Below are 14,486 nucleotides of genomic sequence, written 5' to 3'. Positions count from 1 at the left end.
CAAAAAACTCTGTATGAGATCAAATTCATTTTAAAATTATAACATATATATATATGTCTAAATTATGTATTTATAGACCAACAGCTCAGGTGCCTCTGCATGACTCTGGGAGCATTTTAAATCAATGAACTGATTCCTAAAAGTCAGAAGCTACCTGATTTGAGCACTGGGACTTGAGTAGCAAAGACTGTGCCATCAGGAAGAACCCAAAAACCTAGATCCACTTGGGGATGATCTGCCAGGATGGGGGAGCCTTCAACAGGGAGACAACAGGGAGGCCAGCATGCCAGAAAGCACACATTGATTTAAGTGCTTTATTTTTCTTTGCAATCCTATTTTGCTATAGATTCCAACTTTAGTACTTAGCGGTAAATTGGACCTAAAGTAAGATTTGAAAGTAAGTGGAATTTGTAGAGGCAGAGTTCTACTGTTAAAACAAACAAAAGCAAGCTAGTCAGTTTAGCTTCCCCCCAGACACAGCACTAACCCTATCCAAATGAAGGACCCCATGCCATCATTAAAATGAAACACATTTATAAAATCATGGATTGATATCTTTGCCATTTATTTTTTAAAATCTTATTCAAAATATTAATACAATTTCAGATATGAAAAAAATTACTGCAATAAAACAGCTCAGGTGTATTTCCATTGTGCTTCCCTTCCCTATTAGAACAGTAAATTGTCCACTGAGAGAAGTGATGGACTGCCCTGCTCCTCCTATCTCTACACAAAGCACACGCCTACTCGATCACCCTGGCTTTTTGAGTGGGTGTTTGACATACATTAGGGATTATCTTTTCTAAAAAGTTGGTAGTGACACTTGTAAATCAAACATGGTTCAAATCACATATTTACACACTGATCAGTTCTTTACGATAGGCTGAAATAAAATACAGTAATAATTTCCAGTTGCTGTTTAAAAAAAAAAGTACAGTGGGAGAAAACATCAGTGTACACATATATTCTTTATGTATACAACTTCATTCAGATTTAATTTTAATTTGAAAGACCTATATATAATATTACTTAAGCGATAATGGCCCCTAAAATTTATTCAAACTTACTACAAAATAATAAAGTGAAAAAAATCTGATATAATTTTAAACTCTGCCCCTTGCTTGAAAGCTTGGAAGAACCCATGCTATAATCAATTGCTAACTAAAAGCAATTGTACATGTATTTAATATTTTACCACAATTTCTACCTCTAAATTTAATTCAGTAATTCAAACCAAAAGTGTTATTTCTGTAACATTTTACCTATGTCCACTGCAAACTGCAGTCTCTATTCTATTGCCAGAATTTCTAGACACATTTATTAATTGACCTAAAATTGTGGTCAGATTGAGTAGTATCATTATCTTAAATTATGTTTAAATTATCTAAAAATATCCAAAGCAATTTTCCTGGAGAAGAAAAATAATACTTTACTTATATGCAAAGTATTATTACATACATCCTTGTAGATTACAGTTTGAGAGCACAAAGAAATGTATCCTTAAAAAAAAGTATTTGGATGGCAGAACTAGAATCTGAGTCAGCAGTACCAGATATGTTAGAATTTAGTTACAAGTTTGGGATCTTTTAAAAGTAGCATCACTAATACTTCCAGAAGTACAATAAAGAAATCTAAAACAATAAAAAGTAACAGGTAATGCTCCACATTTTGGCCAACTGATTGAATTCACCTCTGAAAGTGTAGATAAAAAATTATATACTCCTTGTTTGTGGCATTTAATTTCCAAAGCACCAAGGCAAAATAAAGAGAGACCCACCTCTCATTTAATATCAATTGCCTATGGCAAAAATCTTCACTATATCATATAAAAAGTCAAGCAAATAAAATTACATAATAAGCAAACTCAAATCACACTTCTTTAAAAAATATAATCATTGGTAATCTTCAGAGAAGGCATTGCCTCATTAACATTCTGGTCTAGACGATGATATTCCACTGTTTTGGAACAAAGACCATCACGCCATTTCCTGCTTTGAACCAGAAGGAAAATCTGGAATAAGAAAAAATAAATTAGACATTTATGAGAAAAAATGGAGGAGATGCTAAAAGTTTTTATAACAAGTGAAATACCTTTTCCCTAGGTTCCCAAATACGAAAAGTAAAATATCAACAACAGCAAAAATGCTATTTTGTTTTCCATCTTGTAAACAAGGCCAGACAGTGCTTCTCAGATTTTAATGTACACAGAGTGCTTGTTAAAGACTGATTCCTGGGCTCTCTCTTCAGAGATGAGTGAGTTAGTAGTCTGCAGTGGAGTCCAAGAACCTACCTATTTAACAAGTCCCCTAAGGTGTTTATAACAGAGATGGCCCAACATTAAACAGTGGGATAGAATATCCCTGGCATTCAAAATTTTGTCCACCTACAAATATTTACAAAGCTAGTGATAGACCACTAAACCACAAATAACCAAAAGGATTTTAGGATCACTGATTCTCAATGCTGGAAGGCATTTCGAAATTATCTGGTCTAGTTTTGTCATTTCTCAGGTGAGAAAATCAAGGTCCCAAAGGGAAAGGTGGCTTGCCAGGAATCACAAAGCAAGTTACAATAAAGTCAAAATCTGAGACTTCCTGACCAGTAAGTATTAAAAGGACATTGCGTGTTGGATCTCCCTTTAAGTATTTGAAAAGCTTAACTGTTCAGCTCTGAGGCTAAGAGTGCCAAGATGCACCCTTACACTAAGTTATCCATCCAGTCCTCTTTTTCAAAAAAAAAAAAATTTTTAATCTTACCCGAGGATATGTTAGGATATGTTTATTGCTTTTTAGAGAGAGGAAGGAAGGGGGGGAAAGAGAGAGAGAGAGAGAAACATCGATGTGAGAGGAAAACATCAACAGGATGCCTCCTGTACACATCCATATGGGCCCCAACCAGATCAAACCCACCACCTAGGTGTATGCCCTGACCAGGAATCAAACCCACCATCTTTTGGTGTAAGGACGACACTTCAACCAAGCAACCCAGCAAGGGCCATTCAGTCCTCTTTATTCCTCCTTTGCCTCATGGAATCTAACAAACCAATTTCAGTACAGAAATGTTCATCACAACATTATTTCTGAACCAAATATTGGAAATCATCTAAATGTTCAAATAAAATATGTAGCTATTAAATCTTGTTTTTAAAGAATATTAATAATAATGGAAAATGCTTATTATTCGTTAGGTAGAAAGCACAATACAGAACTCTACATGAGATCAAATTCATTTAAAAATTATAACATACAAAAAATAAAATTAAAAATTATAACATACACATATATGTCTGAATTGCATATGCATTTGCAGACCAGAAATACACCAAAATGTTACTAATACTCAGCTTTGGGTGGATGCCTAAATTTTCATTTCTATACTTTTCCTTGTTTTCTGAATTCCCTAAAATAAACTTTTACAACCAGGGGAAAAGTTATTAAAAAATCACTAAGTTAAATGCTTGATTAATTAAAAGTACTAAATTAACAATCTTTCTCCACAAGTATTCCCACTGAAATAGCAATGTTAAATTAAGATATAAAACCTTTTACTTTTTTTAATCGCGGCATTTTGCCCTGGCGGGGTAGCTCAGTTGGTTAGAGCATCATCCTGATACACCAAGGTTGTGGGTTTGATCTCCAGTCAGGACACATACAAGAAGCAACCAATGAGTGCATCAATAAATAGAACAACAAATCTCTCTCACACCCACTCTCCCTTCCTCTCTCTCTCTCTAAAATCAGTAAATTTTTTAAAGAAAAATTTTTTTAATCACAGGGTTTTTGGCTTTTGCTCATTAAAAAATAATTTTATTTCCTTTCTTAGAAACACATGTAGTAAAGAATTCTGACTATAATTTGTTAAAATATACCACAGATTTATAAACTGATTAGGCATCTCAATATTTTACCATTTTAAACTTGACTAAAGAAAAAACCCTGAATCATCAGAAGCATTAATAAGAAGTACAACTCAGATATTAAAAGGCAACTAAAGAGGCTGAAAAACTCAAACTTACCTTTCTTTTGTTGTGATATGTAATGTAAATAACAGCAATGCAAAAAGCAAAAATAATAAGATGAAAAAAGAAATGGCTATCTTCCTCTTCTATATTTGAGGATGGGGTCTTAAATGATCTCACTGACTGTTCAATTTCCATGTAGCCCCTGTTTTCTTCCAACGTCTCACTGGACTCATCCTCCCTGGGGTTGGTGGTCCAGTCATAGTCTGGTTCTCCGTAATCACCATTGTCCAGAGTATCTTTGGCAGTGGAAGGAGAACTATTCAGGGTGAGAAGATCCTCCTCTTCTATGCTAGGATCTTCATTGTTATCAGCTTCCGCTTGGGACGGAGAAGCAGTAGGTGAGGGATGAGGGGAGACCGATGCCCTTCCGCTTTTCTCTGTACTAGTTGTGGGAAGGAGAGTAGTGCTGGTTTGGGAAATAGGAGGTTTGGTTTGTTTTTCATCTGTTAAAACAGCACTCACATTTGGAGTAGAAACATCTTCCTCGGGTACAGTCTCGCTCACTGGGTTAGCTGGTAATAGAGCTAAAATAAGTGAATAAAAAGCATTAAATGGAAATCTCTGGCTTTATATCCATTAAGCTAGAAGCATTTTAACTTAAATTTTTTACTAAGCATTTCTCTTTGCTAAATTCCTATATCTTGCTCTTGAGATTCAGTTAATAAGCCTCAATAGGCAGCAATCAGTTAGTTTTCTTCAGTCAGTCAATTATTCATCAGATAACAACTGCCTTGCCAGACAGTAACAACTTAAGCAGCAAGGAAGACCTACCCAGCCAACAAAAGAAAAAAACAAAGAATAAAGGGGACTTTGACTTTAGGTCACACTGGCAAAGTCCAAGCACAGCTCTCACCCAACCCCTCTGTTTTCATTTCACGAAGGGACTGGACTTCAGTAATCTTTGCCCAGCCAGACTCCACCCCATGCCCAGAACAGAAAAGCAGTGGCTGATCCTAGCTCAAGTAGATCACAAACTAGATATGAAATTTGGGTGCTGGGCACACAGTACAATATACAGCTCTTGTGAAAGAAACCTATATGATCCTATTAACCAATGTCACCCCAATAAATATAATAAAAAGAAATCTGAACTTAAGTACTTTCAACACAATACAACAAATTCAAGAGAAGCTAATGTAGACAGCATTTCTAAGTGCTACTAGAACTGGAAGATCCCCAACTCCCCAATTTTTTTTTTTTTTTTTAAGTATTCTTAGGAAGAAGAAAGGGAAAACTCCTAAAGGAAAAATATTGGAAACCGGAGCTTAAAACAAAGTGTGAACTAGACTATTTTAAAGATTAAGGAAGGCAATCTGGGCATGGGAATGACACCAAATACATACAAGCTCTTATTTCCCTATGCCCCTACCCACTCAGCATGATTTACTAAAGTAAAAGTTAAATTATTTACAGAAGTAACTCTATATACCAAAAGTTCAGAGGCATGCCTGCTGAAACTTAACAGTGTTTCTAATTTACAATCTAATGTAGTATCTGTTGAACAACTTCAAGAATATCCATTATACTTTTTTAAAAATGTCACATGAGATCTAAAAATACTCACATAATATTTTTAAGTCTATCAAAGTAAAGGAAAATAGTTTATAGGACTAAGATTAAACCAAATCGTTCCTGGGCTTTCAAAACCAGGTGTGCATGCACACAAATGAACAACCTAACAGAAAACTCTTTGTCTATGTGAATACATTCTGGTTTGTGTATCATCCATTTCATATAGAAAAAACTGGACTGACTAGAATCTCAGAAAATTTAATAAATTAGTAAAAAACTGAGTGATTAGTAAAACTCTCCTAAAACAGTTGCAACAGTTGGTTCCTTCAAATTTTTCACTAGAAGAAACAAACAGGGACTACAACTGAGTGCATTATTCAGAAAACTATTAACAGGAAATTTCTTAAAAGATTTTGACATTTATCACCTCAACTTAGTTATGATTCAGGCATTTACAAATTGTTGTTGCTCTGATACATTTAATTTTCCTGACAAAGTGTGGGAAAACATGTTTTAAAATAAAATTTTAAAACTGGGAGCCAACAAACTAGACTTGATTTTCAAAACAATTCTTTTTCTATGCTTGACCTTTGGAACAGTCATGCACATTGAAAGGACACAGCTGAAAGGGGTGGGAATGATTATAACTTGTCCCCATCTCCCACCCCCTCCGCGTCCACAAACCCCTCCACCTTGCGCTCTAGAATTCAGTCACTCACCAGCAAATCCCTTCTTTCACCTTTCACTTTTTTAATAACTGAAACCTGAATCTCCCTTAAGGACATACTTTCCCTGCAGCCCTATTAATTAATAGTTCTTTTTTCTCCCACATCCTTGTACACTGAGTATAGAGGAGGGAGAACTATTCTACGGGAGAATGGGTGGAGCCCCTTCCAGACCATTCTCCCACTTCCCTCCCTAAACACCCCCAGCCTTCATTCTCCTGTCATCAGCTATCACCCACTAACCACTGTCCAAAAATTCCCCATTAGGATCCCTTATTCTCAATGATTTTAGCTTCTGGCTTGAGTTCACTCTACCCAAATACTTCTGTATTTTTTTCTTTTTTTTAAATATATCTTTATTGATTTTAGAGAGAGGAAGAGGGGAGAGAGAGATAGAAACATCAATGATGAGAGAGTCACTGATCGGCTGTCTCCTGCATGCCCCTGACTGGGGATCGAGCCGGAAACCTGGGCATGTGCCCTGACCGGGAACCGAACTGCAATCTCCTGGATCATAGGTCGATGCTCAACTGCTGAGCCATGACGGCTGGGCCGAAATACTCCTGGTCTTGATTTCAAAATCTTTGACCTCCTCTCTTCTTATGGGCCATCCCTGCCCCTTACCCTAACTTCTCACTGTCAATGTCATTATCTATCATCACAACTCTTCCAGAATCTCAATTTCATGCATCCCACTCACTGACATGACCTCCTATCCTTCGAATTCATCCCTGGTATTCTGAATCCATCAGGACCACAATTCTCTGACCCTACCACCTTTTTAGTCCCTTGCCCAATACATTCTTGTCGCTCTTTACCCAGATTCAATTCTGTGGCCAGCCACTATCCCTCTCACATACACCTTCAATTCCCTTCCCCCTTGCTTGCTCACTTTGTCCCACTTATCTGGTGAGGTTACATCCCAAGTTAAATCAAATTCTCTGACTAGTTCCCATCTGCACCAAGCAGCTGAGCATGGCTGAAAATAAATATACAACCATACCATTGTTATTATTTCACTTAAATTCAATGCCAAAAATTCAAGTGTACATGTAATGCTGTTGACAATTACACCATATTTTCCTAGTCCACCCACCCTACTGCTCCCTTAGGAGACCATTTGCATTTTCCTCTGTCCTCAAACTTCCAACACCTTCTCTGTTGTCTTCACTTTCAACTGATGACATCACTTCCTAATTTCTCTGAGAAAAATGAAATGATCAGAAGAGAACTTCCATGAACTACCAGACTCAAGACTCATAAATCCAACTGCCTACTTGAAATCTCCTCTTACATGTCTGACCTTCAAATTAACATGTCCAAAATGAATTCTGATTCTGGCCTCCAGGAAGATGGAGTAAACATACTCTTCCCTATTCCTCCCGCTAAATACAGCTAAAATCCTGCACAACATACATAACATAAGAAGACTCTGAAAGGTGAAGAGAATAGGCAAAGTGTTAGAGACCTTAGGGCCTCAGAATGACCCAGTGGTGACTTCCCTGGATTTTCTTTTTATTTCAGGTATTGCAGACTTGGCGCTGAAGAAGGCAGCAGCAACCTGGAAACACCAAGAGGTAGAGACAAAAAGGGGCCCACAAAAAGCCTACTCTCTCTAGCCAGATCAGAAGAGAGGCAGCCTAGCAAGAAAGAAGACTTTTAGACAATAACCACTCTACTCCAGGTAAACACCACTCACATTCACACCAGCAAAGGTCATGGAGGGAACTTAAATGTCCACCCTCCCCGGCCTGTAATGAGGTGCACCTGCCGCTTCACAATGGGACAGTGTCAGAGGCGGCCTAGTGACCAGTCAAGACTTTAACCATTTCCCAGCAGTAACAAGGCCACCCCACCATTATGTCGGTGGAGACCATGAGGGGAGCCAGAACTCCCACCCTTGCCCAAAAGTAACAAATGAAGATTTCTACCTCTATCTGGCAGTAATATGAAGCAACCCTCCCTCCCCTGCCAGAACAATGTCATAAAAAGAGAAAGTTTAAGTAAGACCAGAGTCTTAAAAACACAAACTACCACAGCTCACCCAATATGAAACACATTATTTGAATAGCCCTATAACTATTACGGAAATTAAATTCTTAATTTTAAAACTCCCCAAAAATAAATACCTTGGCCCAGATGGTCCGCTAGAGAATTCTACCAAATGTTTAAAGAAGAATTAACACCAGTTCTACACAATCTCTTCCATAGAATAGAAAAGGAGGGAACATTTCTCAATGCATTTTATGAAGCTAATATTATCCTGATACTACAGAAAAAGAAAACTAAAGACTGATATCTTTCATGAACATGGATGTAAAAATCATTAACAAAATATTAACAAACAGAAATCAGCAATATATGCCCTGGGCAGTGTGGCTCAGTTGGCTGAGTGTCATCCTATGCACCAAAAGGTTGCCAGTTCAATTCCCAGTCAGGGCACTTGCGCAGGTTAGAGGTTCGATTGGGGTGCGTACAGGAGGCAACCGATTGATGTTTCTCTCTCACATCAACATTTCCATGTTTCTCTCTCTCCCCCCTTTTCCTTCTTCTCTCTTTAAAATCAATAAAAACATTTTTAAAAAACAAAACTGTGAGCCCTTTAAAGAAAAAAAGTGACAATAGCAAATGCTGGCAAGGATGCAAAGAAACTAAATCACTCATATATTGCAAGTGGTAATGTAAAATAGGACAGCTATGCCAGATAACAGTTTGGTAATTTCTTAAAAAACTAAATGTGCAACTACCATATAACCCAGCAATTGCACTCCTGGGCATTTATCCCAGGGAAATCAAAACCTATGTTCACACAAAAATCTGAATGTTTATAGCAGCTTTATTCATAATAGCCAAAAACTGGAAACAACACAGATGTCCCCCCACAGATGAACGTTTAAATAAATGTAGTACACATCCATGCCACAGAATATTATTCAGCAATAAAAAGGAACAACTACTGTCATGTGAAACAACTTGGATGAGAGTCCAGAGAATTACGCTAGGTAAAAAAGCCAATCACAAAAAAATCATTCTCAAAATGACAAAATTATAAAACCAAAAAACAGATTAGTGGTTGCCAGGATTTCAGGAGTGAGTGTGGATAGAAGGGAAGTGGGGGGACTATAAAGGGCAACACAAGAGGTCCTTATGGTGAATGAAATGCTTTGTATCTTGACTATATCAATGTCAGTGTGCTGACTGTGATATTATACTACAGTTTTGCAAGATGTTACCAATGGTGAAAACCAGGTAAACAGTATACAGGATCTCTGTATTATTTCTTGCAACTGCAAGTGAATCTACAGTTATTTAAAAAAAAAAAAAAGTTTAACTTAAAAATGCACTTTTACTTCCCACTCCAAAAAGAAAAAACAAAAACAAAAACTTGTTCTACCTATACTCTCCTTCTTGCTTAATGGAAACTCCATTTTTCTAGTTACTCAAGCCAAAAACCTTGGACTCATCATTTTCTTAATACCCACATCCAATCTGTTACCCTGCCTTCAAAATATATGCAGAATTTGAAGTCTTTTCACTCCTCCACTACTAACATCTAGTCCAAGTCACCATCATCTCACCTGGATTTCTACAGCGGCCTTCTAAATGATCAGCCTGCTTCTATCCTAACCACTACTGTCCACTCTTCACAACAGCCAGAGTTATTGTGGCTGATGTTAAGTAGGAAGATGTTACTCCTCTGCTTAAAGACCTCTGGGAGCTCTCCCAGTACAGCATCAAGCACAGTGAATAATACTGTAATAACAATGCACAGTACTAGCTGGGTACTGGAAATACCAGGGGGAATCACTCTGTAAAGTATATGATTGTCTAACTACTATGCTGTATACCTGTAACTAATACAAAACAATACTGAATGTAAACTGTATTTGAAAAAAAATTTTTTTTAACCTCTGGGAGCTCTCCATTTCTCTCAAAAATGAAATTACAAGTCTTTACAACAGCCCACAAGATCCTACATGATCTGACCCCCACTACTTCAATCTCATTATCTCTTACTAATCTCCCTAACTACTCTGTCCCCAAGACCTACTTGACGGAAAGCAGGCATTCAGTACAGTGGTGCCTCAGTTTTCCAACGTCTCCATTGACGAACATTTCGGTTAACGAACATTTCGGTTTACGAACACTGTAAACCCGGAGGAAATGCTTCGGTTTTCGAACACACCTGGGAAGTCGGACATGCCACACGACTTCTGCTGAGGGTAAGATCCTGAGGCCTAGCTGTCGGCTGTCGATCCCTTGGTTTTCGAACGTTCCAGAACTTGAACGGTCTTCGGGAACCGATTGCATTCGAAAGCCGAGGTACCACTGTATTTAGCGACCATGTTCTTGACCCAACTCTCATCACATCACTTCCCAAGTCGCATCTTTTATCGACTGTAACCTCTGAAAAGCCTTTCCCAGAGTTCTCGGCCAGGCAAAATCTCACTCATTCTTCTAAGGATATCTCCACTGTAACCCCATTTGTTGTTGTAACTCCAATACCCAGCACCAAGTAGGAGGATAATTAATCTGTATTATTCAAGGACTAAAAACTTGGAAGTAATACACAAGAAGACAAACTAAGAATTCACCTAAAACACCTGATGCAAATTAGATCAACCTCTTGGACCTCTACTCCTTCAAAACAGAGAAGTCGATCCAGTCAGATAAGAGTATTCAAAACAAAGGGATAATTCTGGCTTTATGGATTTAATTGTTGAGCTTCTACAAACATATGCATATTCTTTTAGACTTCTAAATGTTCCATTTCTACCCTTTCCTATTTGATATTACCTCTCTAGTTAAAATTTAACATTTTAAAAATAAAACTTCCTAAATTTAATTCTCTCCTACTAGTCTCTTTTCAAAACTGCCTTAAAATAAACGATATCGTCCTGGCTGGTAATTCAGTTGGTTAGAGCATTGTCCCGATACTCCAAGGTTGTGGGTCCAATCCCCAGTCAGGGCACATGCAAGAAGCGACCAATGAATGAATAAATAAGTAGAATAACAAATCAATGTTTCTCTCTCTTTCCCCTGCTTCCTCTCTATTAAAATAAATAAATAAGTAAATAAATAAATAAATAAATAAATAATAAATCTGCTAAAAATAATTTTTTTAAAACAAACTATATATTTCTCAAACAAGAATGCACAGAACCCTGAGAATCCATTCACACATTTTACCTTAAAAAATTAAATACATTACACATTAAAGTTAGGTGATCATTTGGGAGCAACACAAGGGCAAATGAAAAAACAGACACTTTTGAAATGGCATGGCAAGACTTGGTCATAAGGTGATCATCCAGTGATCCAAAATAATGTTTATATTAATATTTTACGCCTTATCAAAACAAAAACATAAAACTTAAAAATTCTTACAGATTGCCAAGAATATACCCAACCACTGAAATCTTAAGAAACCTAATATGGAATAAGTTTAAATAAACCTGATGTGGTAACTTTCTAACTTCCTATGCTTACTTGAATTCAGTACATTCTATCTAGACTTTAATTTTCTTATTACAAGAGTAATACTTTGAAATCAACTCTACCATAAGGCATGCTTATAAAAACAGTAATATTTAGCCAAAGCTTTATAAATGCTACATTATACCGCAATCAAGCTGCTTCCCTATTAAAAGCATATATTGTAGTTTTCATTTAAGTTATTTTCAGTGGGGAAAAATCTGAATTTAAAGTATATATATTTAATTTTAAAAAGAAAGAAAATCCCTGAGATGTCCCACTATAGTTGGAACAATATTTCTGGAACTCTAATAAATAAAAACCTACGCAAAGGACACCTAGTAATTCTCTAAGCTTCCCCTCACAAGATTTTCAACTGTCTCTTAGGGGGAAAAGTTGTTTCTGAAACTACAGCTACTAGCCATATATCCCCCAAACCAGGCATCTTAAGCATTTTAACAAGAAATGTAAGTAACATGTCAGTTTTTCTTAGATGACTAAACGACCAAAACAATCATGCTACTTAAGTGCTTTAGGAACACAGTTAACTATCTACATCAGCCAGGGAAATCCTCATTGTATTTTACTAATGATGAAAGGGCCTTGGGAAAATGGACCACAGTCCTTCTCCACACACTTACAAACACTCCTGGGGGCGGGGGTGTCCAGTCGCCCTACACTCAGTGCTGCTGGGAACCCTAGTAACCACAGCACTTCAGTAGGAGAATGAATGGCTAGACAGCCTCGTTGGCAAACAGAAGAACACTATCCCTTTCAGTTTTCCATCTGAAAACTTAGGGAGAAAAGCAGGATTGTGTCTTAACCTGAAAGAAAAAAGGAACTACTACAAAAAATACTGTTTAATCATTATAAGTTCTTACTAGTGGACTTGTTCCCCCTAAGCTTCAGGCCCTGGTTTACGTGTTTCCTCATTTCTCAGTGAAACCTTCAATATCTTGATTCACAATGTAACATTTCTAAGAAAATAAATACTTAATCATGCAGCATTATTTATAATAGTCAAGATAGAGAAACAACGTAAGCGCCCATCAATGGATGAATGAATAAGGATGTTAGATATATAAACATGGAATATTACTCAGCCATAAAAAAAAAAAAAATAGGAATCTTGCCATTTGGGACATGTATGGAACTTGAGGGCACTATGCAGACAAAGACAAATAACATATGATTTCACTTATATGTGGAATCTGAAAAAACAAAATAAATCAAAACAAGACAAGACAAAGAAAAAAGGCCAAGCTCAGATACAAAGAACAGACTGATGGTTGGGGGGGGACGGGAGGTTGGTAAAGAGAGTCAAAAGGTACAAACTTCCAGTTATAAAATAAGTCACGGGGAGGTACTGTACAGCATGGTAACTATAGTTAGTAATACTGTATTGCATATTTGCAACTTGTTATGTGAGTAAATCTTAAAAGTTCTCAATACAAGAAAAAAATATTGTAACTATGTATGAGAACATATGGTAACTAGACTGACTGTAGTGATTAGTTTGAAGTGCATGCAAACATAGAATCATTATGTTGTACACCTGAAACTAATATAATGTTATATGTCAATTACACCTCAGTAAAAGTAATAAAAAAAATTTTTAATGAAGTGCTTAAATCCTGTGGATCCATTACAATAAAGCAGGCTTGTCCTGTCAGCCCAGGACTCGGGGAAGGGGGCCGTGTTGAAAAGAATCCCCCTTCTCCGGGCGCTCCTCTCCTCCTCCCAAGGCCCTGTATTCTGGTTTTTGTACCAAACTCCAGAAGCAGACCTCACAGATGCCAGTGCCCGAAGAGAGCTCTGTCCCCTTCACTTTTGCTCTCCGAGCCACTCCATCAGCTCAGTCTGGTCCCTGCTCCTGCCCACCTTGGTCCTGGATGACCCCTGGGTGCCCCCCGCCCCACCCTGAGACCCTGTATAGACACCACACCTCCTAACCTCGGCCATCTCCTCGGCCGCCTCCTCTTCGATACCCTCCTACCTACCTACCCCCTCCAAGGAACTCTGGAGACGCCCCCCACCACGGCCATTCCCCCCGTTCTTCAAGCCTAGACCGAGCCACCACTCCTCCCTCCACGCCCATCTGCACACTCCGCTCCCTGCGCCCCGGGTCCCTGCTGCTCTCATCCCCACTTCTCAGGCCTCGCACAGACCCCACGTCCTTAGACCCCTTCAGACAGCCTACTCTCCCTCCTCGGGCCGGCAGAGCCCCTGCGCCACCTAGACCTCGCCTTCTGCTCCGGACACTCGGAAGCGCCCTCTCCCTGGCTCCGCGGGTCGCCCCCGACCGCCCTGCCGCCGCGCCCGCTTTACCACTGGACAGGGTGGCGGACGCGAGCAGGAGCGTCAGGACCAGCGGCCGCTCCAAACCCCCGGGGACCTGGATGCCCGGCCGGGGCGGCAGCTTCGCTTGCGCGGCTCCGCTCATTCTCCTCAGGGAGACAGCGGCCATAACGGACTCAAGCCCGGAACCTGCGCCGTAGCTAGGCTCTGCGTCATGACGTCAGGCATTGCGTAAGGCATCCCCGCCCCAGGCCCCTACGTCCCAGCGTGATGACGTTGCAGCGTGGCGCGGGGCCCTGGGAAGGGAAGTGAGAGGAAGGGCGGCGGGAGCTGGGCCGAAGGGAAGCGCCCCCTCGGCGGCGGGGTAAGGGGGTGATGGGGGGGTGGAGGGGTCAGGCGCGAGCCTGTCCCTGCCCCCCGCTTCACGGGATAGCGTGCAGCGAATAAACGTTTGT

At 39.0% G+C, this 14,486-nt stretch overlaps 1 protein-coding gene across 1 annotated transcript; it reads right to left on the bottom strand.

The window, feature by feature from the left end:
• Positions 1 to 548: 548 nt before the first annotated feature.
• On the bottom strand, positions 549 to 14,236 carry LOC308556603 (keratinocyte-associated transmembrane protein 2). The gene is made up of 3 exons (XM_081136004.1): positions 14,062 to 14,236; positions 4,016 to 4,545; positions 549 to 2,011 (listed from the first exon to the last, which is right to left on the bottom strand). Exons 1-3 carry the CDS (start codon positions 14,198 to 14,200, stop codon positions 1,880 to 1,882), a joined length of 801 nt encoding a protein of 266 aa, XP_080992130.1. The 5' UTR covers positions 14,201 to 14,236; the 3' UTR covers positions 549 to 1,879.
• Positions 14,237 to 14,486: the final 250 nt, after the last annotated feature.

This window comes from Miniopterus schreibersii, assembly GCF_964146895.1.
Source record: "Miniopterus schreibersii genome assembly, chromosome: 4".
In the NCBI taxonomy this organism is placed as follows: domain Eukaryota; kingdom Metazoa; phylum Chordata; class Mammalia; order Chiroptera; family Miniopteridae; genus Miniopterus; species Miniopterus schreibersii.
Note: the sequence above shows the minus strand (reverse complement) of the source record. Positions and strands in the feature narration are given on the sequence as shown.